The sequence below is a fragment of the Oncorhynchus nerka genome, linkage group LG11, assembly GCF_034236695.1.
Source record: "Oncorhynchus nerka isolate Pitt River linkage group LG11, Oner_Uvic_2.0, whole genome shotgun sequence".
NCBI lineage: Eukaryota > Metazoa > Chordata > Actinopteri > Salmoniformes > Salmonidae > Oncorhynchus > Oncorhynchus nerka.
The window spans coordinates 46470091-46497360 of NC_088406.1; the positions used below are offsets into that span (position 1 = coordinate 46470091).

A 27270-nucleotide genomic window follows, 5' to 3' on the forward strand; every position below is an offset into this window, starting at 1 on the left:
CTATTTGGATGTGATTATGGCACAGACTGACTGTTTAGTTTATTAATATGAAGTGAATTACTAACTCCTGATGACTGGTAGGTGGCGTGTGTAGCCACTCTACGGGCGTGCATCTTCTACATCACGCTCATCAGCATCCCTTCTATTTGATTGGCTGCTTACATTTTTATTTGCGGACTGTCACCACTGTCTCACAACAGTGCCTTCGCTGTGATGGGAGGGAGCGGAGAATAGATGGGCGACTGCCTCGCTAGTTTATTCAAGGAGGAAGATAAAGGTATGAGAGGGGCAGGGCATGGAGAACAGAAGTAGGCTAGATTAAATACAAGTAAGGGATCTCTTGGTGATTCATAGATCTAGGGCTGTTTATTGACGAGTGTGTATCATAACCAACTGACTGCAAGGGAAATAATTTACACGTTTTATTCATACTATCATTATAATACGGAAGGCATGTCTTGTAAAGTGACATGTCACGACAGAGCGGTAATATCAGCGTAGTCGGTCAATAGCGAAGTATTAAGTGATAGGCTTATACGGAACAAAATAAACAGAGGAGAAGGCGAACTATGAACCGAAGATGATTTCTGCTAAGAAAACTCCGGAAAAGAGTCGTTATCCTATTCACGATATGGTGTGGCACAACAAACATCGGAAGCTGGAGAAAGCGCTATCCGCGAACGAGCAGGTGAGGAGTCTTCCGGCGACAAGTTCTCGTCTATCTGATTTTTAAAAAAGCGTGGGCCGTGCCAATAACATTTGGATAGGTTTAGGTTAGGTGTACCATCTAGTGTGACCACAGTTCACCGAACCGTGAGCTCGTTGATTGAATTGAACGGTAGGAGGTGGTGGAAGTGACATATGTTTCAATAGGTGGCTACCTGCCATGACTTTACCTCGAGAAATTGCCATGAAATAGCGTAAACCTCGTTTGAAATGTGTTTCCAGCATTGTCGTTCAGTGGGAATCTGAAAATGTGTCGAGGCTTTGCTACAATTTCTTACGAGGTCATTGTATTTGGCGAGCACATCATGAACTTGCAACATTGTAACGTTTATTATTCTTGAAATCATCTCCTCTAGCCTACTCCAGGATTCCATTACTATTTCCTTGCTATTTGTTACATTTTTGCAAGCTGTGGCTGTGCGTGTGTAAAGCTGCTTGTAATACTGTTTCGTGTTGTGTCCAATACTGTATCTTCCCACCACCTAAATGAAGAGGAGGAAACCGTGGGAGACAATGCAGATAATGTGGGCGAATTGATGCACAGTGATGGAAATAATACCAGCCTTGCCTTGGCTGTCAGAAGAGGATGTGTGGTTATGCCATGTTTACTATTTCTATGATATCTCCATACCTACAGAATGAAATTGCATAGGCGTTCATGTATTCTTTCTGGGATGCACAGTCGGAACATTTCAGCCAGTCCCTCCAGTTATTTGAACCCAGAAATATGTAGAAGATGATGCATGCGTGCAATGGAAATGGGTACTACAGTCCGATGGACACAAGGCAGGACAGACAGACATCTGAAAAAATACTATCTTAAATGAACAACCTCTGCAAGAATATGGGATACCTAACACATTACATAAGAGGTTTCATGCAGTTTCCAAGCCTCACAGACAATTCGGTGGGATGAATAAGACGGAACTGAAAACCTCGTAACCTGCACACTATGCACAGATTTGAATTCAGATTTCTCGCGAGGATCTGCATTATTTCCAGAGGCGTATTATTTCCAGCGCGGCTAATCACATGCGTTTATTATACAAAGCCTATCATGCTAGGAATTGTATATTGACAAGACATGGTAAGCAATGGCGAGAGTGCAGGTTTTAAAGGACAGTAGACTGAAATGCCAGTTCCCTGTTCTGCTGCCTATTATACACCAGGTTGATGTGCAGAACAGGCTTGGCTTCCCTACTGTAACACTGTCACATCAACATAAGGGATGTGGTTGTTTTTCCACTCTGAATGTGAGCCAAAGAAACTGTTTAAAGGGGAATATTTGCATGTCCTTCATATGTCCGGTCACTGTGACTGACACATTATTTACACATATAAACATTGATCGGACGTTCGTAAGACTAGTTTACTCTCGCTCACGTCGCCGAACCCGACTCAAATGTCATACACTCTCATATTTATGTACAAATCCAAATGCAACTTTATTTGACAGTGCACACCGTTAAAAGGTAGGGTACACACTCGGACCTAGCACCTCTTGGCTCGGATGCAATGCTATGCAGAGCACTGTGATGCTGGTGATGATTCAAGCCTGAGCCCCGTGGATTATGACTACATAAAGCACCCCCAGTTGGTGTCATTTACAGGGTGCTGACAGATAAATCCTGGCCTCTCTTGGCAAAGCCTGCAGGCTTATTGAGGTGTGTTTATGGCTCCATCAGGGGAAGAGTTACACTGGTTGGCCAACTGTCTGTCTGGAACTCCCAGACTGACTGGCTGGCTGTATGGACGGTCAAGTGTGCACGCGTGGATTGGATATGGCCGACGGTGGTTGCACATGTGTCAAGGATCAATGGTATCCAAAGGAGTGCAGAACGCAAGAAGTGCACAGGGTGTAGGGAGCAAGTGCATGCAGGGTAAGCAATGCTCTCACCGGGAGAGACAGAAAATGTTATTGGTATTGGGTATCAATGTAACGACCGCGCAGTGAAAAGGGAAGCCGAGAAGAAGAAGCACTTAAAAGAGCAAAAGTAAAACATATAAATTGAGCAGGGAGGAGAGTGAAGAGGGGGAGCTCAATTTGCAGCTTTCTTTAAGCAGTGTCATAAAACAAAGAGGGATTCTGTGAAGAGAGAGAGCTGACAACAAGGTAGAGACAAAGAGGGATAGCCAGAGGTTGTAAAGTAACATGAGGATGCAAGTGGGATAGTGAAGGGAGGGAGGAGGGAAAGGGAGGAAGGAATAACAGCACTGTGCAGCAACATATCACGATATCCTGATCCAACCACTAAAAATGCATCCCAGATATGATTGAAATGGAACACGGCCCTTTTCTAAAAATGACTTCCCCATCCTTCCTCCAAAGTGAGGCGAGGAGGGGACGCCACCGCCGTCAGCTCTCCCCCACCCCACCACCCCCCTCCCCTGCCCACTTTCCTCACTAATGTGTACGATGCTCACAGGCTCAGCTGGGCGATCATGTTAACTCAGCAGTCTTAAAATCTGATTATATCATACTGGGTGGAGACTGGTCTCATAAATGACATTGTCTTCCTTCCTCTTTTGTCTCTGCTATACCATCTGTCTATCCCTGCCTGTAATCTCCAGTACATTTCCCTGACCCGGTATACTGACCATCCATCCTCCCCTCTGTCTGTTTCTCACTCACGCACCCATCATATCTTAGTTTTCCCCTAGCTGTCCCCTCTTCTTACCTCTACAGAGTAATGAAACTCTACACTAATTGCAGCAGTGCAGTGTCACTAGGGATAAGGATGTGATGGGAATAGATTTAGTTCAATTGTGGAAAGCTTTTAACCGAGAGAGAGGACAGAAACAGACAACAGTATTCCTTAAAGATTGAAAAGATGTCCCTGTTAATATTGTGTTGCATTGTGTGCCTGAAATGGAAAAGAGGAAATGAATGATACTTCGAGGACCATATCTGATTTCATTACTGTCTGCCCTGTCACATAAATGGTTAGCAAACAATGTTGTAAGGTTCTGTATTTTCTTAGTCAACCTTGTGTTCTGTTTCTTTGTGTTCTTGAACGTAGCCCTGTCTTTCATTTTTGTTCATTGATTTCACCTGTTAGTTACTCACCTGGTCTCATCAGCTCCTTATTTAGTTCAGTTCATTCTGTTTGTGCCTTTTGTGAGGTATTGTTCGTTTTGACTCTACTAAGCCTTTTCCCAGCTCGTTTGTGAGAACCAGTTATAGCCTTCAGTCCTAGTTCTGATTCACCTGCCTGTTTGCCTACCTGTGTTTGACCATTGCCTGCCTGTGACCATGATTCCTGCCTTCTACGAAGGAGAAATAAACACCTGCCGCGCTCTGCTCGTGAATCTACACCTTTTTCTCCCTGAGTATTCATTACAAATGTAGGGACACACATGTAGGTACACACTTACAGTACACACACACACGTTGTAAATAGCTATGCATAAAACTGAGGTTAGTACAGAATTCAACCTGCAATTCTCCCCAGATCACGGACATTATTTGTGATATCCTAATCTATATCAACCATCAGACATGAAAAGAGTTGTTAGCCATGTTGTTTCCTGAAACACACAAGCCCATAAGACAGTCCAGTTTCTGTTCCGACATTGTTGTATTGATGTTTGCTTAACCACGTCATCTTGTTGTCATTTGATTATGCAAATCCAGGGTATTTTCATCGTCTATTCCGTGCATGAGAACAAATGTGAAGTTCCTACCTTAGAGATAATAGGTTCCTCCTCGCTTTACATTGTGGGGGACTTTCCTCTATCCGCTGTTTCTCTATTCACAACTTCCCCCTCCCTTCACACAGAAATACCATCTGTTGTCTCCTATCGCAGAGCAAAGTAATGCATGTCATTACATTAGTCTTATGGTGGTCTGACAAGTGACAACAGTGGTTACGAGACACGTTGCCAATATAATGTGTCTTAAAAGTTTGAGAGATTTAACAGTGAAACGTGTAGCATAATGGTGGTTTGACTCTGCTTTGAAAACACAAGTGTGAAAACATCAATAGACGGATTGTGAGGTTTAGTGGTGATTCAACACTAAAGGCTGTAGCCGACTGGTTTTCTATTTGAATATATCCCAAGTATAAATGTCGAGGTGATCATTTCACCCCCATTCTTTAGTGTTGGAGTCTCTTCAGTCGGACATGTATCAGAGACAAGTGCTGTCTGAGGCACTGCACCGCACAAGTCGCGTCTGTTCTCGAGGAGCAGGAGGGAGGAGGAGGGAGAGACACACATCTCTCCCCGCCCTGCCTGTGACAGGTTCACTGACCAAGGCAGAGTTATTTCACCCAGCTCCATCCTCCTCCATCCTCCCTCAGTCCCTCTGCTGCTTTCATCTTGTCTCTGCCCAGCCATCCTTCTCGCTCAGACTCTCAGGCTCCAACTACTCACTCCTGCTCTGGCCTCTTTTTCTCTCTCTGGCCTGCATTTGGTGGTAGAGAGATGGCAATGATATTTAGTTATTTTGAGATATTTATAGGTCGATCACACACATGCATCTGATGGTGTGGTCTCATTTGTATATGCCCCACTTACACCATACACTCACATAGAGAATGACTACATAAAGATACATTATCCCAAGCACGTGTATAACGTTTGGCTATAACTCTCCTACGCATATTGAAAATGGATCAATCACAGTTGTACATGTTAACCCCTGAATTGAAAGAGGGTAACACTGAAAATAAGGGGGACAAGTTGACCCCCCCCCCCCTCTCTCCTCCCAATGAGCACACATGATTCTCATGCATGCATCCTCCACCCACCACAAACACATTTTGGTCTCCAAATGAAAGATTGATGTTGGTTTAAGTAGCTGCCAGAGAACATTAAGGCGAAGTACAGGAGTAGATAGTCCAGACAGAGATGTCTATCAATTATGCAGTTTCCACTGAGAGGGAGAGAGGGGAGGACCGAGGGATGGAAGGAAGGATGGCGGAGGAGGGAGAGAGGGGAGGACAAAGGGAGGGATGGAATCAAGGATGGCGGAGGAGAGGGAGAGAGAGGAGGACCAAGGGAGGGACGGAATGCAGGATGGAGAGAGAGGGGGGGGGGACCAAGGGAGGGACTGAAGAATGAAGGATGGATGGAGCCAATGAGAAAGTGAGAGAGCAGGCACTACAAGGCAGTCAGTGGATAAAGAGGATGAGCAGAGAGAATGGGAAGACCCAGTATGACATAATATCCTTACTATAACTACCTGGGCCAGTTGATTCTGTAAGTGCCTCAGAGTAGGAGTGCTGATGTGGGATAAGGCCCCCCCCAGGTGTATTTCATAGTATTCATTATGATCTAAAAGGCTATAAACTGATCCTAAATCAGCACCCGTACTGAGACTTTAGCTAATGCCTGGCCTGTGGGTGTGTGGGTCTGTACGTGTTTGTGTGTTCGATAGTGGGGCTCTATTTGTGGGCTGTTTGTTGGTCAGAACCACATTGTTCACATGTGAATGAGTAAGTGTGCCACTGTGTTTCAGGGTTAATGTGTGCACTAGTGTGAAGACGTGAGGATGAGGAGGTGTGGACCCTGAAGTGACATGTCTGTGTACCACAGCAGAAAAGTGTTACATTTGAGTGCATTGGTTTAGCGTGTCAGTTCTATACCGTAACTGACCAATCATGTTATAAGAGTGTTATTGTCGAGTGGTTTCCTTTTCTAGTATATCTTTTTTAAATGTCAAATGTTACTGAACGGATAGAGAGAGAGGACTTGTGATTGTGTGTTTGTTTTCTGTGGGAAAGTGTCTGCTGTTGTGTTTCTATTTGAGTGTCTCAATGGTGTAAAAATAACATCAGACTGGGTCAATGTGGGGCCACTTGTCTTAAACAATAGGAGGTTCCTGAACACTCCCTCTCTATTCTCTCCCTTACTTACCACACCTCTTTGCCTCATAGTCAAGCCTTCTTAGAAGGCTCTTTGCTCTCCTACTTAATTAGCTTTATACAACGGGTGGGTCTAATCCTGAATTCTGATTGGTTAAAACCACATTCCAGCCGGTGTCCAGTCCACAAGTTACCACCGATTAATCTATGACGTTAAAATGCCTATTTACTCTGTTCCATCTGACTTCACAATCCACTGTCTCATCAGCCCAGCCAGGCAATTTATAAACTTGATCTTCACTATAAAAACATCGAGACATTATCTCACATTTCTTTTAGAATAACATTTAGTTTTCAACAGCAGACATTTGTATAATCCTTGCTGTCTTTCTCAATGACATTTGCAACATTGATTCAATATTCAAATTCGATCTCCTGCTGTCCCATTGTAATGAACGTGTCGGGAGTCGTGACGAGACAGACAGGCAGCTTTTGTCAGCCAGTTGAAATCACGAATCAGCATAATTTCTATGAATGTACTGTATAGAAAACAGGTCAAACGAAACGAAGTGGAGCTAGTTTGCAGTCTTTCCAGCTTCAGTTTGAAGTGATTGTGCTAGCTGTGTTGTTGGCTAGCTCCTCTGAACAACAGTGCCCTGACAAAAGAGCACATTTTCTATGCCAGGCAAAATCACACATCATTAGCTCATTGTTGTGTATGTATCCAAATAAATGTCACTAGAAAACAGCTTAAACAAACGCAAATGCAGCTACTTTGCTGTTATTCTGTTTGCACTGTTTGACATGATAGTAAGTTAGCTGTAGTTGGCTAGCTAGCAATCCAGGGATAAGAACGTTGCCAGCCAGTATGGCAATAGAACATTTAGAATGAACGACTGGGTCGAGTCCATAGATCCAGAACAGAAAGACTGAACGACTGGGTCGCGTCTCTGGCAACTGAACAGATAGAACAAACGACCATCCGGCTTGGGTAGAAACCCTAGATTTGTGTGTGGACTATATCTTGTGGAAGGATGAAATAGTATGAATGAATTCATCAAAATAACGTTTTTAATGAAAATATATAAATCATTATTTGAATATGTTGGTAACCCGTTGTATAAAAGTGTTAATGCCCTCGAAGCTGGTGATAATGCCCTCAAACTTCATCTCAGGCCTAACACCTGTGCCAATATATCCTCCAAACACCAGCTTCTTGGGCATTATCACCTAAATATTGTAGCGAATGGTGACCGTGCAACTCGCCTTGTGGCTTTTGAACCCGGGCCTCCCAGCCTGTAGGCAATCTTACTAACCACTGGAACAACACACTTGCAGAGGTTGTAACGGGCCTAGTTAGACAACAATCGTTACAATAGTCCCCCTCAAATAATCAGAATACTACCACCATTTCTTGCTCCTTGGCTCTTACTGTTTATGTACTTTTCACTGTTATCTGCCAGTGTCACTCCATCTTTCGTATCCTTCCTTCCATCCATCCATCCATCCATTCTCTCTCTCTCTCTCTCTCTCTCTCTTTCCCTCTTTCTCTCTTTCCTCAGTGTCATCCCCAGGGCCACTTGGAGGGCCCTACAAAGCTACTCTGACATCAATCACTCACTACCCATTATTCAGTACACACACAGCCTACGCTACCACCACTCTCTCTATTTCACAGAGCAGTTGCCGCCACTCAACCAGCCCTGTCTGCTCCAACGCATAGCACACCTTCCTCCTCCTTCTCCCTCTCTCCCACCTCTTCTTCTCATCCCTTCGTTGCTATAGCGATACACCTCTATTCCCTCCCTCTATTCCCTCCACACCTCACCCTTCACCTCCGACAGTGCCTGTGTGGATTCCTCCTTCTGTTTTTCTGCCGTTCCATTCCTCTTCTCTCCGCCCCCCCCCCCCCCCCCTTTGGGATTAGGAGCCCCAGTTGTTGCTTACGATCAAGCGGTGGCATCACTAACGCTAATGCTGGGCTTGCTAATTACAGAGCAGGGCGTGGCCCCCGGGAGGCCCCTGGAGAGAGAGGGAGAGCAGCAGGGGAGATGAGGAGGCTCCACGTGGGAGGAGGGAGGCTGCTCCTGGTGAAAAACAACCCAGCAGCATCCCTCTGATGTACTGTACTACACACTCGACAATAACACACTGCAAAGTACACTTGACACACCAACACCAACCGTCAGGACCGCACTGACCTGCACTGAGGCACACGTGAACCAAAACACAAGCCCTCACACAACACAACAGTGTATGTGTTTTGTGATTTTGAAACATTTCCAATGCAAATATGAATAGACGTAAAGCTCGGATGGAAGTGTACCATGAAGCAATTCCGCTTATTCCCTGTTACAACTGCTCCTCCCCTCACAACAGCACGCTTTATCCATCCATTTCCACGCGCTATCATTTCACCTATACATTTTCCACATGTGCCAGTTATGCAGATTCTGATTCATCATTGTCGCTCCTTGGTTGCATCCCAAATGGCACCCTATTCCCTTTATAGTACACTGCTTTGACCAGGGCCACCACAGAGCTCTGGTCAAAAGTAGACCACAATCGAAGGAATAATGTGCCATTTGGGACGTAGCCTCAGTCGTCCTCTATCAGCCTCCCTCATTAGGATGCCAGCATGTGGTTGGTTTATTCTTGACCTTGGATCCTGCCAGGAGCTCAAATGAACTTTTTTTAATCACAGGCCAGAGATCAGATTTATAGACATAGAGACTTGCTTATTTAGACCAACTAGACTGCAGAGCAGAGAAACTACATCAAACACACCGCAGTAGGCTACTAGACTATGATAGCTACTGTATCAAAACTGAGGCAGGAAGAGACCGAGAGAGAGATCAACTCTAGAGAATGACAGAGACGTTACATCGAGACACTTGTAGTGTAACTCGCTATATAAAGCCGACCCATCTAGAACACTGGCGTGCCCGTCATGTGAGGATGTGATAGCTCAATTATCACCTGTCTCTTCTCCTTCCATCACTCTCTCCTCCACACCTCCTCCACCCTCTCTCTCTCTATATATTTTTATCTCTCTCTTTTTGCCAGATGAGCACCATGCCATACAATGAACCCACTTCTCTCCTCCCCCTCAGGTGGATGTGGAGACCCTGGACCCCCGGGGTCGGACCCCCCTCCACCTGGCTGTCACTCTGGGTCACCTGGACTGTGCACGCCTGCTCCTCCAACATGGTGCCGACGTCAGCAAGGAGAACCGCAACGGATGGACGGGTGAGACAGAGAGGGGTAGGAGTAGTAGTACTGATAGTAATAGTGATAGTAGTAGCAGTAGTAGTAGTAGTACTGATAGTAATAGTGGTAGTAGTAATATAAGTAGTAGTATTATTATTAGTAGTAGTAGTAGTACTGATAGTAATAGTGGTAGTAGTAGCAGTAGGAGTAGTACTAGTAGTACGGATAGTGGTAGTAATAATAGAAGTAGTAGCAGTAGGAGTAGTGATAGTAATGGTGGTAGTAGTAATAGAAGTAGTAGTATTAGTAGTAGTAGCAGTAGGAGTAGTACTAGTAGTACTGATAGTAATAGTGGTAGTAGTAATATAGGTATTAGTAGTAGTAGCAGTAGTAGTAGTACTGATAGTAATAGTGGTAGTAGTAATAGAAGTAGTAGTCTTAGTAGTAGTAGGAGTAGTACTAGTAGTACTGATAGTAATAATGGTAGTAGTAATATAAGTATTAGTAGTAGTAGCAGTAGAAGTAGTACTAGTAGTTCTGATAGTAATAGTAGGAGTAGTACTAGTAGTACTGAAAGTAATAGTGGTAGTAGTAATATTAGTAGTAGGAGTAGTAGTACTGATAGTAATAGTGGTAGTAGTAATAGAAGTATTAGTAGTAGGAGTAGTAGTACTGATAGTAATAGTGGTAGTAGTAATAGAAGTGGTAGTATTGGTAGTAGTAGCAGTAGGAGTAGTAGTACTGATAGTAATAGTGGTAGTAGTCATAAGTAGTGGTACTGATAGTAATAGTGGTAGTAGTAATAGGAGTAGTAGCAGTAGGAGTAGTAGTACTGATAGTAATAGTGGTAGTAGGAATAGAAGTAGTAGTATTAGTAGTAGTAGCAGTAGTACTGATAGTAATAGTGGTAGTAGTATTATAAGTAGTAGTAGGAGTCACAGTAGGAGTAGTACTAGTAGTATTGATAGTAATAATGGTAGTAGTAATACAAATATTCATAGCAGTAGGAGTAGTACTAGTAGTTCTGATAGTAATAGTGGTAATATAAGTAGTAGTAGCAGTAGGAGTAGTACTAGTAGTACTGATAGTAATGGTGGTAGTAGTAATATAAGTATTAGTAGTAGTAGTAGTAGTAGGAGGAGTAGTAGTACTGATAGTAATAGTGGTAGTAGTAATAGTAGTAGTAGTACTGATAGTAATAGTGGTAGTAGTAATAGAAGTAGTAGTAGCAGTAGTATTAGTACTGATAGTAATAGTGGTAGTAGTAATAGAAGTAGTAGTATTAGTAGTAGTAGCAGTAGTAGTAGTACTGATAGTAATAGTGGTAGTAGTAATAGAAGTAGTAGTAGTAGTACTGATAGTAATAGTGGTAGTAGTAATAGAAGTAGTGGTAGTAGTAGTAGTTCTGATAGTAATAGTGGTAGTAGTAATAGGAGTAGTAGCAGTAGGAGTAGTAGTACTGATTGTAATAGTGGTAGTAGGAATAGAAGTAGTAGTATTAGTAGTAGTAGCAGTAGGATTAGTACTAGTAGTACTGATAGTAATAGTGGTAGTAGTAATATAGTTATTAGTATTAGTAGTAGGACTGATAGTAATAGTGGTAGTAGTAATATAAGTAGTAGCAGTAGTTGTACTGATAGTAATGGTGGTAGTAGTAATAGAAGTAGTAGTAGTAGTAGCAGTAGGAGTAGTACTGATAGTAATAGTGGTAGTAGTAATATAAATATTAGTTAGTATTAGTAGCAGTAGGAGTAGTAGTACTGATAGTAATAGTGGTAGTAGTAATAGAAGTAGTGGTAGTAGTAATAGAAGTAGTAGTATTAGTAGTAGTAGCAGTAGTATTAGTACTGATAGTAATAGTGGTAGTAGTAATAGAAGTAGGAGTAGGAGTAGTACTAGTAGTACTGATAGTAATAATGGTAGTAGTAATAGAAGTATTAGTACTAGTAGTAGTAGAAGTAGTTCTGATAGTAATAGTAGGAGTAGTACTAGTAGTACTGATAGTAATAGTGGTAGTAGTAATAGAAGTATTAGTAGTAGTAGCAGTAGGAGTAGTAGTACTGATAGTAATAGTGGTAGTAGTAATATAAGTAGTAGTATTGGTAGTAGTAGCAGTAGGAGTAGTAGTACTGATAGTAATAGTGGTAGTAGTCATATAAGTAGTAGTATTAGTAGTAGTAGTACTGATAGTAATAGTGGTAGTAGTAATAGGAGTAGTAGCAGTAGGAGTAGTAGTACTGATAGTAATAGTGGTAGTAGTAATAGAAGTAGTAGTAATAGAAGTAGTAGTATTAGTACTGATAGTAATAGTGGTAGTAGTAATAGAAGTAGTAGTATTAGTAGTAGTAGCATTAGTATTAGTACTGATAGTAATAGTGGTAGTAGTAATAGAAGTATTAGTAGTAGTAGGAGTAGGAGTCGTACTAGTAGTACTGATAATAATACTGGTAGTAGTATTAGAAGTAGTAGTATTAGTAGTAGTAGCAGTAGGAGTAGTAGTACTGATAGTAATAGTGGTAGTAGTCATATAAGTAGTAGTATTAGTAGTAGTAGTACTGATAGTAATAGTGGTAGTAGTAATAGGAGTAGTAGCAGTAGGAGTAGTAGTACTGATAGTAATAGTGGTAGTAGTCATATAAGTAGTAGTATTAGTAGTAGTAGTACTGATAGTAATAGTGGTAGTAGTAATAGGAGTAGTAGCAGTAGGAGTAGTAGTACTGATAGTAATAGTGGTAGTAGGAATAGAAGTAGTAGTAGTAGTAGTAGTACTGATAGTAATAGTGGTAGTAGTAGTAGTGATAGTAATAGTGGTAGTAGTAATAGAAGTAGTGGTAGTAGTAGTAGTTCTGATAGTAAAAGTGGTAGTAGTAATAGAAGTATTAGTATTAGTAGTAGTAGCAGTAGTATTAGTACTGATAGTAGTAGTAGGAGTAGGAGTAGTACTAGTAGTACTGATAGTAATACTGGTAGTAGTAATATAAGTAGTAGTATTAGTAGTAGTAGGAGTAGTAGTACTGATAGTAATAGTGGTAGAAGTCATATAAGTAGTAGTATTAGTAGTAGTAGTACTGATAGTAATAGTGGTAGTAGTAATAGGAGTAGTAGGAGTAGTAGTACTGATAGTAATAGTGGTAGTAGGAATAGAAGTAGTAGTATTAGTAGTAGTAGCAGTAGTACTGATAGTAATAGTGGTAGTAGTATTATAAGTAGTAGTAGGAGTCGCAGTAGGAGTAGTACTAGTAGTATTGATAGTAATAATGGTAGTAGTAATACAAGTATTCGTAGCAGTAGGAGTAGTACTAGTAGTTCTGATAGTAATAGTGGTAATATAAGTAGTAGTAGCAGTAGGAGTAGTACTAGTAGTACTGATAGTAATGGTGGTAGTAGTAATAGTAGTAGTAGTAGTAGTAGTACTGATAGTAATAGTAGTAGTAGTAATAGAAGTAGTAGTAGTAGGAGTAGTAGTACTGATAGTAATAGTAGTAGTAGTAGTAGTAGTAGTAGTACTGATAGTAATAGTGGTAGTAGTAATAGAAGTAGTAGTAGCAGTAGTATTAGTACTGATAGTAATAGTGGTAATAGTAATAGAAGTAGTAGTATTAGTAGTAGTAGTAGTAGTACTGATAGTAATAGTGGTAGTAGTAATAGAAGTAGTAGTAGTAGTAGTACTGATAGTAATAGTGGTAGTAGTAATAGAAGTAGTGGTAGTAGTAGTAGTTCTGATAGTAAAAGTGGTAGTAGTAATAGAAGAAGTAGTAGTAGGAGTAGTAGTACTGATAGTAATAGTGGTAGTAGTAATAGAAGTAGGAGTAGTAGTAGTAGTATTAGTAGCAGTAGGAGTAGTAGTACTGATAGTAATAGGGTAGTAGGAGTAGTACTAGTATCAGTAGAAAACTTTATCATCCCTCAAGTGGAAATATTTTTGTGGCGCAGAATCATCAATAGAACACAACAGGCATGTATGTGTATTGGGAAAGCATATGTAGATACATTGGCTAGGAGGAGTCTAATAGTGACTCACCTTTAAAGGCTGGAAGGATATACTGTATAGAATCTATATAGAAATAGATTGAGGGGATTGGATTCTACGAATAGGAACCATTTGTTTGTGGATTGATGGTGAGCCAAATGGCCATTGTGGATAGATAGATCTAATCAAGTAATTAGACACACTTGCTTTTAAATGCACTTATTGATAATTTAAAATGAAATTGAAATTGATTTGGTAGGTTAGTCAGAGGTTCCTTAGAGAGTTGGTTAGTCAGTTTCCTTAGAGTGTTGATTGTGGACTGAGCACTGGGAAGGGACCTGTATAGTGTATTTTTTTACATTTTATTTAAGTCCGTTAAGAACATTCTTATTTACAATGACGGCCAAACCCAGACAACACTGGGCCAATTGTGCGCCGCCCTATAGGACTCCCAATCACGGCCGGATGTGATGCAGACTGGATTCAAACCAGGGACTGCAGTGACGAAGCAGTGGCCTCTTGCACTGAGAAGCAGTATCTTCAACCACTGCGCCACTCGGGAGCCCCAAAAACGTTGCTATGCTGTATAGCACAGCGTAGCATAGTTCAGAGCAGCACAGCACAGCACAGCACAGTACAGCATACACTCACTAGACAGTTTATTAGGTACACCCATCTAGTAACTGGTCTGACAGCCTGAATTCTTCAGGGCATGGAAACGTTGCTCAATTGGTATCAAGGGTATCAAACATTCCTCACACCATTACACCACTGCCACCAGCCTGTACCGTTTACACCAGGCCGGATGGGGCCATGGACTCATGCTGCCTACGCCAAATCCTGACTGCTCTCAGCATGACGCAACAGGAACTGGGATTCGTCGGACCAGGCAATGTTTTTCCACTCCTCAATTGTCCAGTGTTGGTGATGGGGGTGCACACTGGAGACGCTTCTTCTTCGTTTTTAGCTAATAGGAGGGGAACCTGGTGTAGTCGTCTCCTGCAATAGGCCGTCCGTGACAAGGACCGACGAGTTGTGCAGTCTGAGATGCCGTTCTGCACACCACTGTTGTACTGCGCCGTTATTGGCCTTTCTGACCCGCCTGTTAACTTGCACCATTCTTTCCATTCTCCTTCGACCTCTCGTCAACAAGCTGTTTTCGCCCACGGGACTGCCGCTGACTGGATGTTTTTTGTTTGTCGTACCACTCTTGATAAACCCAAGACACTGTCGTGCGTGAAAAGCCCAGGAGGCCGGCCGTTTCTGAGATACTGGATCCGGCGCCCCTGCCACCGACAAGTCTACAACGCTCAAAGTTGCGTAGCTAACTAGTTTTGCCCATTCTAATGTTCAATTGAACAGTAACTGAATGCCTGTCTGCCTGCTTTATATAGCAAGCCACGGCCACCGTGACCACTGTCTGTAGTTGCGAACCATTTTTGTGAACGCGGTGGTGTACGTAATAAATTGGCCTCTGAGTGTGTGTCTATATGTGAGGTGAAGATTGCCTTTCTCTCTCCCATAGTGCTCCAGGAAGCAGTCAGCACACGAGACCCAGAGCTGGTGCGCTTAGTTCTGCATTACCGTGACTACCAGCGGACCACTAAGAGACTGGCGGGAATCCCTGTCCTCCTGGAGAGACTGCACCAGGTGAGAGGCGCTGACACCGAACACAAGTACAGAGCACAACAGCAACTACCGACATGTAGGAAACACTTGTAGATATGTTTTGTGTTAGCACCAGTCTTCTTGAACCATACTGTTAAAAAAATAAAAATATCAAGCTGTTTCAACTAAATATTATTAAGTAACTGATTCCACAGCCTTTTCTTTTTGTTTACTCAACTTTTCAGTCAAAGTGATACCCAGAACTTTTAGTTGGCCCGAACTTAGCTCCAACATGAGAAAATGTAGGCAAAAATTCAGTCCACTTAAAATGATGTGTTTGCTCAAATTGTTTCATTTTCATTCAACTATAAATTATTATTTGGCATCTTACCTAAAACAAAAGGCTGTGGAATTAGTTACACGCACAGTGCTTTCAACTTACATATTTGACACATTATACAGTAATTCATATTCAACATTTCCTCACCTGGGATTTGAACTCACAAACTCTTTATTCACAGCATTCCTGCAACACCACACCATGTCTGCCTCAAAAGCTGATTTCACCTGTATTGCTACACTTGAACTTCAAAGTACATCTTAGCTCTGTTAAAAGTACACTTTAATTATTTTTTAAAAAATGTATCATAATGATTAAGGAGTGACATTAAAGCATAAAAATATGCCCCACCAACATTAGACAACTATACAGATGTTTTTTTTACATCAAGTACATCAAATCAATGATGAGAGAATAGTCAGAGTAACTGATAATTGATAACAGACATGGTGGAGTAGCAGAAAGATCAGAATGCCATGAACCAAGAGGTTGTGAGTTCAAATCCCAGGTGAGGACATGTTGAATAATAACTACTGTATAAATAAGCATGCACAATGTAATAACGTTTGTCAAATATGTACATTGAAAACATTGTATGTTAAAAGCACTGTGTGTAACCAGTTGCACAGCCTTTTTTAGTTATAGATCTAATAATTCATAGTTTAATGAACATATGAGACAAGTTGAGCAAACACCAATTCTCATGTTTGGGAAAACATTTTTTATTTTTCAGATAACATTTGGACAGAAAAGTTGCCTTTATAGTACTTCGTTGAAACAAGTAGATTTGTGGGTGTATATATATGTTTTTTACAGTGCACTAGTTCCCAGCTAGTCTAAGGGGTGGTTCCCGGACACAGATTAAGCCTAGTCCTGGATCTGTGTCCGGTAAACCACCCCTTACTGTTTTCTTTGATTTAATTGACCATTTAAAAACATAATTCAGCCACACAACCACTGCTCGACTGTAGCTAGACAGTCATCAAACTGCAGTATCTGCTGCCAGATCTCTACTCTCCCTGAGCCACATCTCTCCTATTGTTTATTTGTGGTATTTGGTTTTTAGGAGTTGTAGAGTTACAAAGAAAAAGGCATATCTCAGACTGGCCAATAAAAAGAAAAGATTAAGATGGGCAAAACAACACAGACACTGGACAGAGGAACTCTGCCTCGAAGGCCAGCATCCCTGAGTCGCCTCTTCACTGTTGACATTGAGACTGGTGTTTTGCAGATACTATTTAATGAAGCTGCCAGTTGAGGACTTGTGAGGCGTCTGTTTCTCAAACTAAACACTAATGTACTTGTCCTCAAATCTGTACAGAAACCCAGCCTAAAACCCCAAACAGCAAGCAATGTAGGTGTAGAAGCGCGGTGGCTAGGAAAGACTCCCTGGAAAGGTCAGAACCTAGGAAGAAACCTAGACTCAGATTAAAGATATGATAGATAGGAGTGGCCATTGAGTCAGCTACCATCTTCAGTATCTTCCCATCTAAGTTGTCAATGCCAGGAGGTTTGTAAAAAATATATCTCCCTTTCCCACACTAACTTTTTTTATTTTTTTATTTATGAATACGATGGTTCACTCTTCGTTGTTGGCATTTCCTGTCTAAGTTTTCCCACTTTACCAATTAGGTAATCATTAAAATAATTGCTAACATCAAATGGTTTTCTGATGAATAAGCCATATGATTCTATGAAAGATTGAATTAGAATTTGTCTTTCTGCCCATAATTTCATTTAAAAGTAATATTTAATGTACTCCAAAGTTCATCGATTTTGGCTTCATAATACAGTTTCTTTTTTATTTTTGTTGAGTTTAGTTACATAATTTCTCAATTTGCAGCAAGTCAGCCAGTCAGAAGTGCAGCCAGACTTATCAGCCACTCCTTTTGCCCCATTTCTTTCAACCATACAGCTTTTCAATTCCTCATCAATCCATGGAGCCTTAACACTTCTAACAGTCAGTTTCCTCATCAATCCATGGAGCCTTAACACTTCTAACAGTCAGTTTCCTCATCAATCCATGGAGCCTTAACACTTCTAACAGTCAGTTTCCTCATCAATCCATGGAGCCTTAACACTTCTAACAGTCAGTTTCCTCATCAATCCATGGAGCCTTAACACTTCTAACAGTCAGTTTCCTCATCAATCCATGGAGCCTTAACACTTCTAACAGTCAGTTTCCTCATCAATCCATGGAGCCTTAACACTTCTAACAGTCAGTTTCCTCATCAATCCATGGAGCCTTAACACTTCTAACAGTCAGTTTCTTAACAGGTGCATGTTAATCAGTAATTGGAAGAAGCAATTTAATAAATTCATCAAGTGCAGCGTCTGGATGCTCCTTATTAATCACGTCAGACCAACAACAAAAATTTTTTATACATCATCCACAGCAAAATATATACTATTTTAGGCCCAGCTTTTGGAACTTTGGCTTTCCTGGATATATCCACTATATTGTGATTACTGCATCCAATGTGTACGGATACAGCTATCCAATGTGTACGGATACAGATATCCAATGTGTACGGATACAGATATCCAATGTGTACGGATACAGATATCCAATGTGTACGGATACAGCTATCCAATGTGTACGGATACAGATATCCAATGTGTACAGATACAGATATCCAATGTGTACGGATACAGATATCCAATGTGCACGGATACAGATATTTTTGTATTTTACCTTTATTTAACTAGGCAAGTCAGTTAAAAGAACAAATTCTTATTTTCAACGATGGCCTAGGAACAGTGGGTTAACTGCCTGTTCAGGAGCAGAATGACAGATTTGTACCTTGTCAGCTCGGGAATTTGAACTTGCAACCTTTCGGTTACTAGTCCAACACTCTAACCACTAGGCTACAGATATCCAATGTGCACGGATACAGATATCCAATGTGTACGGATACAGATATCCAATGTGTACGGATACAGATATCCAATGTGTACGGATACAGATATCCAATGTGTACGGATACAGATATCCAATGTGTACGGATACAGATATCCAATGTGTACGGATACAGATATCCAATGTGTACGGATACAGATATCCAATGTGTACGGATACAGATATCCAATGTCCACGGACACAGTTTATGATTGATGTGGACTCCTTTCCTCACCCCTCTCTCTTTTTCTCTCCCTCCCAAGTCCAGAACGCTGCACTCCCCCCACTAGCTCTATTAATCCCTCCTCCTCCACATCTGTCTGGCTCACCACCAGCCCTGGGATGGGATTGGAACAGCTTACTGTCCTTTGTTCCTGGCCACGCCAACAAAATTACTCTCTTTCTCTCTTTTTTTCCTGTGGTGTCTTCCTTTCTCACTCTCTTGTCCCTGTTCTGTGTGTATGGGTGTCTCTCCCTTTTCTCCCTCTCTCTCTCAATTCCATTCAATTCAAGGGGCTTTGTTGGCATGGGAAACATATGTTTACATTGCCAATACAAGTGAAATGAACAATAAAAAGGGAAAAGTAAATATTAAACTCACACAAGTTCCAGAAGGATCAAGCCATTTCAAATGTCATATTATGTATATATACAGTGTTGTAATGATGTGCAAATGGATAAAATACAAAAGGGAAAATAAATAAACATATGAGATATGGGTTGTATTTACAATGGTGTTTGCTCTTCACTGGTTACCCTTTTCTTGTGGCAACAGGTCACAAATCTTGCACACTGTGGTATTTAACCCAATAGATATGTGCGTTTATCAAAATTGGATTTGTTTTCAAATGATTTTTTGTGTCTGTGTAATCTGAGGGAAATATGTGGTCATACATTTGGCAGGAGGTTAAGAAGAACCTCTCTGGGATATGTGGGATGCCTGGCCAAAAGCCAGGGAAAATGCAGAGCTCCAAATTCAAATAAGTTACTATAAAAATCAAACTTTCATTAAATCACACATGCAAGATAGCAAATTAAAGCTACACTTGTTGTGAATCCAGCCAACATGTCAGATTTCAAAAAGGCTTTTTAGCTAAAGCAAACGATGCTATTATATGAGGATAGCACCTCCGTAAACAAAGAGAGAAACCATATTTCAACCCTGCAGGCGCGACACAAAACGCAGAAATACAAATATAATTCATGCCTTACCTTTGACGAGCTTCTTTTGTTGGCACTCCAATATGTCCCATAAACATCACAAATGGTCCTTTTGTTCGATTTAATTCCGTCGATATATATCCAAAATGTCAATTTATTTTGCACGTTTGATCCAGAAAAACACCGGTTCCAACTTGTACAACGTGACTACAAAATATCTCAAAAGTTACTTGTAAAATTTGCCAAAACATTTCAAACTACTTTTGTAATACAACTTTAGGTATTTTTTAAATGTAAATAATTGATCAAATTGAAGATGGGAGGATCTGTGTTCAATACAGGAGGAAAACAAACTGTAGCTAGCTTTCTAGTCACGCGCCTCTATGTAACAGTACACTACAAGTGACCCTCGTTCTGAACAGGGCTAATTCTTCATTACACAAAGGAAAAACCTCAACCAATTTCTAAAGACTGGTGACATCCAGTGGAAGCGGTAGGAACTGCAAGAAGGTCCCTTTAGAAATCTGGATTCCCAATGAAAACTCATTGAAAAGAGAGTGACCTCAAAAAACAAAATCGGAATGGTTTGTCCTCGGGGTTTCGCCTGCTAAATAAGTTATGTTATACTCACAGACATGATTCAAACAGTTTTAGAAACTTCCGAACGTTTTCTATCCGAATCGACTAATAATATGCATATCTTATCTTCTGGGGATGAGTAGCAGGCAGTTGAATTTGGGCATGCATTTCATCCGGATGTGAAAATACTGCTCCCTGTCACCAAGAAGTTAAGTGCAGCTCAGTTTCCACCTGATTTTGTGGGCAGTGTGTACATAGCCTGTCTTCTCTTGAGAGCCAAGTCTGCCCATGGCGGCTTTTCTCAATATCAAGGCTATGCTCACTGAGTCTGTACATAGTCAAAGCTTTCCTTAATTTTGGCTCCGTCACAGTGGTCAGGCATTCTGCCACTGTGGACTCTCTATTTAGGGCCAAATAGCATTCTAGTTTGCTCAGTTTTTTAGTTAATTCTTTCCAGTTTGTCAAGTAACTATGGGGCTGCAGGTAGCCTAGTGGTTAGAGCGTTGGGTCAGTAACCGAAAGGTTGCTGGAACGAATCCCCAAGCTGACAAGGTAAATATCTGTTGTTCTGCCCCTGAACAAGGCAGTTAACCCACTGATCCCCGGTAGGCCATCATTGTAAATAAGAATTTGTTCTTAACTGACTTGCCTAGTTAAATACATTTTGTTTTCTCATGATTTGGTTGGGTCTAATTGTGTTGCTGTCCTGGGGTTCTGTGGGGTCTGTTTGTATTTGAGAACAGAGCCCCAGGACCAGCTTGCTTAGGGGACTCTTCTCCAGGTTCATCTCTTTGTAGGTGATGGCTTTGTTTGGGAAGGTTTGTAGAATTTAAAGGCTCTTTTCTGGATTTTGATAATTAGCGGGTATCGGCCTAATTCTGTTCTGCATGCATTATTTGGTAGTTTACGTTGTACACGGAGGATATTTTTGCTGAATCCTGCATGCATCTTAATTTGGTGTTTGTCCCATTTTGTGAATTCTTAATTGGTGAGTGGACCTCAGACCTCACAACCATAGGGCAATGGGTTCTATAACTGATTCAAGTATTTTTAGCCAGATCCTAATTGGTATGTCAAATTTTATTCTGACAGCATCTGTGCAGATGATCCAGGTGCTGCTGTAGCCCCTCCTTGGTTGGGGACAGAAGCACCAGATCATAAGCAAACAAGTACATTTTTGACTTCAGATTTTAGTAGGGTGAGGCCGGGTGCTGCAGACTGTTCTAGTGCCCTCGCCAATTCATTGATATATATATGTGTGTGTGTGTGTGTGTGTGTGTTGAAGAGGGTGGGGCTTAAGCTGCATCACTGTCTCACCCCATGTCCCTGTGGAAATGTTTTTGTTTTTTGCCAATTTTAACCGCACACTTGTTGTTTGTGTACATGGATTTTATAATGTCGTATGTTTTTCTCCAACACCACTTTCCATCAATTTGTATAGCAGGCCCTCATGCCAAATTGAGTCAAACGCTTTTTTGAAGCCAACAAAGCACGAGAAGACTTTGCCTTTGTTTTGTTTGTTTGTCAATTAGGTTGTGCAGGGTGAATACGTGGTCTGTTGTAAGGTAATTTTTTAAAAAGCCAATTTGAAATTGTTTTCACTGAGGAAATGTACAAGTCAGCTGTAAATGATAACGCAGAGGATTGTCCTAAGGTTGCTGTTTACGCATTTCCCAAGGTTGTTATTGGGGTCAAATTTGGCTTCACTTTTGTGGATTGGGGTTGTCAGTCCTTGGTTCCAAATATTGGGGTAGATGCCAGAGCTGAGAAGGATGTTAAAGAGTTTAAGTTTAGCCAATTGGAATTTGTGGGTCTATATTTCTCTCTCTCTCTCTCTCTTTTGCTCAAGGCTCAGGACTTTTACGTGGAGATGAAATGGGAGTTTACTAGCTGGGGTAAGTCATAATTAATACATGTTTTCGGTCTCTCAGATGTTTACCTGTATGGATTATGGCTTCCTGCTTGACTGTATATGGTGACAGACTTCCTTTCTCTGTGGGTCTGCATTGTCTCCAGAGAAATAGAATCCCTGAATTATTTAGACCCCCCAAAAATCACACTCAAAATGGCCACCAGTCCACCCATCACAGGGCCATTGACTAGAATGGCCATTCTAGGAATTATATTTCTATGGTTGTCTCTCTCTCTTTCTTAGTGCCGCTGGTGTCTCGTATCTGTCCCAGTGACACGTACCGCGTGTGGAAGAGTGGCCAGTGTCTGCGTGTAGACACCACTCTCATGGGCTTTGATCAGATGACCTGGCAGAGAGGAAACCGAAGCTTCATCTTCCGGGGTCAAGGTCAGGGTTCAGGGGCCAGTGTGTATGTTTGTGTGTGCGATAGTCTGTGTGTGTATGTGTGGTCGAGTCCTCTTTTCTATTGTCACAGGGCTTCCTTCCTTCTTTCCCCCTCTCACTGTCATCATTAAGTTAGTCACTGTCTGACAGATCTCTCCATATCTTGTTTTGATAGAACTTCCTCTCACTGTCTTTTAGTGACTCCTCCATCTTTTTAAATGGTCCTCCTCCGTCTTTCTGTTGCACTCCATTTCGGTCTATATGACCTTTCTTTTCAGTCTCTCTCGACTCTCCTCCTCCATATGTGAGTCTGAACCAACTCTTGTCTACCTCTAGTGCTCTCTTTAGTTTAACTGTTCCTCCTCCTTTCTGTCCATGTCGCTCTTACTCTCTGTCTGTCTCTTTCTAACCTGTCTTACTCCCTTCCCGTCTCTTTCTAACCTGTCTTTCTCTCCCTTCCCGTCTCTTTCTAACCTGTCTTTCTCTCCCTTCCCGTCTCTTTCTAACCTGTCTTTCTCTCCCTTCCCGTCTCTTTCTAACCTGTCTTTCTCTCCCTTCCCGTCTCTTTCTAACCTGTCTTTCTCTCCCTTCCCGTCTCTTTCTAACCTGTCTTTCTCTCCCTTCCCGTCTCTTTCTAACCTGTCTTTCTCTCCCTTCCCGTCTCTTTCTAACCTGTCTTTCTCTCCCTTCCCGCCTCTTTCTAACCTGTCTTTCTCTCCCTTCCCGTCTCTTTCTAACCTGTCTTTCTCTCCCTTCCCGTCTCTTTCTAACCTGTCTTTCTCTCTCTTCCCGTCTCTTTCTAATCCATCCATCTTTCAGTCTCTCTCTGTCACTCTCACATCTTCCTCCTCTCCCTCTCTCTAACCCGTCTTTCTTTCTATCTCTGTCTAAATCCATTTCTGTCCGTTTATCAGTGTCTCTAACCCATCCTCCTCCTCTTCCTCGGTCTCTCTAACCCAACCTCTCTCTCTCCCTCTCTATCTAACCCATCTTTCTCTCTAACCCCTTCGCTCTCTCTCTCTCTCTAACTACTCCTCCTCTCTGTCTATCCGTCAGACTCCAGTGCGGTGGTGATGGAGGTGGACCACGACAGACAGCTGGTGTTCTGTGAGACCCTGTGTGTGTCTTCTCTGACGTCTCCCTCGCCTCAGCGGGGCACTACCGGCCTGGGCCTCCTGGGGGCACTACTGCCCAGCGAGGAGCAGGTGGCAGCCCGCCTCTCCGCCCCCGTGGTCACCACCCAGCTAGACACCAAAAACATCACCTTTGAGAGGTGAGAGACGGAGGGAACGAGAGAAAGAGGGTTAGCATTGAGCAAGGTCAGAGATGGGTATGGAAAAGAAAGGGAGTAGAACAATGGTAGTGAGTGAGGGATAAGGGAACGAGGAGAAGAGGAGAGGTAGGGAGGGAGGGGGGTCACTAAGTGCAAGACCAGACACATCTCTCACGCAGGTCAGATTGTATAAAAAAGTGAGAGAGGGGGAGGTGAGAATGTGTAATCATCATGTATTGCTTGCTGAGTGTCACCTCTGTCGTTTTGGCAGCTTCAGCGGTACGCTCGACATGCCAATAATCCATTTCTGAATATGAATTGAAGGGAGGGAGAAGACCACCTCGAAGTCTGACCTGTTGTTTTGTGTCTGGCTATCTCTGTCTGTCTGGCAGGAATAAGACTGGCATCCTTGGCTGGCGCAGTGAGAAGACAGAGATGGTGAACGGGTACGAGGCTAAGGTACAGACATGGAGTCATTAATCCTTCTATCCCTGGCTTTCGATTTGGTTTTGCCCGAATGAAATAAAACACTCTAAAGTTCAAGACGTACAGTATATAATGTGATCTGTTTCCTGAGCGCTGGTTCTAGAGTAAAGCACTATCAATATACATAGACTCAGCAGTGAGCCCACCTCCCTACTACATCACTAACCTAAATCAGTCACCGAATGCGTCCCAATTGGTACCTTCTTCCCTATATAGTGCGCTATTTATCCAGAGTCTCATAACCATGACACGCTACTTGTCCTTGTCGTCTCTGTTAGGTGTACGGCGCCTCCAATGTGGAACTGATCACTCGAACCCGAACGGACCATCTCAGTGAGCCACTCAAGGCGAAGCCCAAAGGTGTCTCTCTTTGCTGAAGTTCTACCTATTTGTTTAAAAATCCCCTTGCGTCATTTCTGGTAATCTTCCACGTCTTGGCTTAGATGCAGTAAAAGGGCTCAATTCGGAGCTGAGATAAGCGTGTGCAGCATAGACTTTGGTGTAAGTCATTCATTGACTTCAATGGGAGGATTGTGCGAAGATTTGAGTTGAGCGCGCTGATCTCAGGTCAGGATACAGCCCTAAATAAACTGGAGTGTATTCACTAGGAAGAAAACAGGCTGAAACGGGGAAGGACTAACCTGAACTTGTCCAATAAGAAACGCTTGTTTGGGTTGCAAAATATTTAGCTATGTTTTGCACTAATAGACACACCCCTGTCGAGAGGCTCTGAATAGGATAATTGCACTGAAGCTCCAACAAGTGGCCCTAAAGCATTTTCCAGTCATTTCCTTGGTCAGAGAAGACTATTGTCCTTGTTTTTCCCTCCCTGGGCTTCCCAGCAAAGTGCTCTGTTCTGATCACCGGCCCCGTCCCTCTCAAAGCCCTCCCTCCAAGAACCCAACTCCCCCGGTCCCTTATCCCATCTCCATCCCTCCAAAATTGATGAGAGACACCAGTCGAGAATTCTTAGGTTAGTGTTGCAGACATAGAAATAGTATTAGTAGAACAGACATTCCCGCCTCCACTACCACGTCAACATTCCAAAATTCCTACTAACCCTATTTCTATGGTCATTGACTTGCTCTGAGTTCCTCTCATGTATGTTCCACTGATGTGACCTTTTCCTCAGGCGGTAAGACGCCCCTTCAGAACTTCCTAGGGATCGCCGAGCAACACGTGGGGCCCAACAATGGGGTTAGTGGTCACAGTCATCATTATCCTCCTCATCACAATCATCAATCCTAATCCTCATCATTGCATATGGATTTGACCTTATTGCTACAGTGAATCATAAGCCAACATAGCTGTCAATATTGATATGAGTAAAGAGGTCCCTGGGCTTCTCTTCTCTCTCAAATATTGATGACCATTTTAATTGGCTTCTGCCGGCAAACCCGCTGACAATCTTTATCCCCCTCTCTCATCCTCTCACTCTCTCTCTCTCTTAACCCTCCTTCCTTCTCCCTCTCTCTTTCGCTCTCTTTCTTCACCCTCCCTCCTTTTATCTCTCCTCTCCTCTCCTCTCCTCTCAACAGGCCCTAGTGACTCAGATGTCAAGTCCTGCCGTGACCAACCCCACAGCCCTGACAGCCGAGGAGTACTTCAATCCCAACCTGCCCCTGGGCACCCGGGATATTGGCCACCCCTGTCAACTCACCACCAAGACTCAGAGGTGACAGCGACAGCCATCACAGCCCTTATAACAACCTCTATGCCTGGGGCCCTTGGCTATAATAGCCCTGTCCAGAACCATACAATATGTATGCATCCCAAATGGCACCCTATTCCCTCTATAGTGCATTACTTTTGACCAGGGCCCAATGTAGTGCATTATGTAGGGAATAGGGTGCCATTTTGGATGCCGTCTACAGTATGTCTCTGGCCCTGTCAAGTGTTTTGGCTCTGGCCCATGCATGTACATGTTTTCCTTCTATCCAATCTACGTATGATGTGTGATCCGGTAATTGACTACGAACCTGGATGTCACATCAATAGTCGTTTAGAATTCTGCTGGTTATTGTGACAAGACAACAGTGAGATGGTGTCCCAGCCCGATCACTAGGCTACTAGTACATTATCTCATCGGTTGAAAGTCAACATGGAATGGCCTGAACAGAAACCCCGCACACACAGTGCTTTAGAGAACAGTTGATTGCCGAGTCAATGGTGAAGCCGATCTTTTGCAGTGCAACAAATTACAAGGCTAAAAATATTCTCTCAGGATTTGATAAATGTTCTAGGATGAGATAGAAGTAGAGTTCCAGTCTCCCAGAGTTTTTCAATATGTCTGCGTGACCAACACAGATGCTTTCTGCGTGACACGTTACTGCATTGTACTGTTTGTAGTACTTGTGTATAACACAGTGGTCTTCATTAGGCACTTAACAGAACAGAAATTAAACAGGGAGGGACTACTCTTCATTTTACGTTTCCAAACATTCTGCAACGTTGACCCTTTCTGAACATGAGTCAGGTGCATTGTATAATATGCATATGCACATGTTTCCCGGTTTCCTCAGGTTCAAGGCTAAGCTGTGGCTGTGTGAGTCCCATCCTCTGTCCTTAGCGGAGCAGGTGGCGCCCATCATTGACCTCATGGCCATCTCCAACGCCCTCTTCGCCAAGCTCAGGGACTTCATTACCCTGCGACTGCCCCCCGGCTTCCCTGTCAAGATCGGTGAGGGAGTAGGGGACACTCTCGTAACCAGATAGTTTGCTTTGCATCCTAGAGACCTGGCATATCATGGTAGTGAGAGTGGAGAGAAAGTGAGAGGTTATCAAAAGTAGACCAGTGGTTTAAAGTGCTTAAGTAAAAATACTTGAAAATACTAATACTTAAGTCGTTTTTTTTAGGGGTATCTGTACTTTACTTGACTATTTATATTTTTGACAACTTTTACTTTTCCACTATA

The 27270-nt window shown here is 42.4% G+C and overlaps 1 protein-coding gene across 1 annotated transcript in view; it reads left to right on the top strand.

Annotated features, from left to right (window-relative positions):
• Positions 1–552: 552 nt before the first annotated feature.
• LOC115136986 (ankyrin repeat domain-containing protein 13B-like) overlaps positions 553–27270 on the top strand; it is a 35478-nt gene continuing 8760 nt past the window's right edge. Inside the window, exons 1-11 of the mRNA XM_065024588.1 lie at positions 553–688; positions 9647–9782; positions 15239–15363; positions 22150–22195; positions 22456–22599; positions 23653–23869; positions 24262–24328; positions 24634–24715; positions 25488–25552; positions 25894–26030; positions 26878–27035. Coding sequence (XP_064880660.1) covers positions 581–688; positions 9647–9782; positions 15239–15363; positions 22150–22195; positions 22456–22599; positions 23653–23869; positions 24262–24328; positions 24634–24715; positions 25488–25552; positions 25894–26030; positions 26878–27035 — 1285 coding nt within the window. The 5' untranslated portion in view covers positions 553–580. The remainder of the gene's footprint in view (positions 689–9646; positions 9783–15238; positions 15364–22149; positions 22196–22455; positions 22600–23652; positions 23870–24261; positions 24329–24633; positions 24716–25487; positions 25553–25893; positions 26031–26877; positions 27036–27270) is intronic.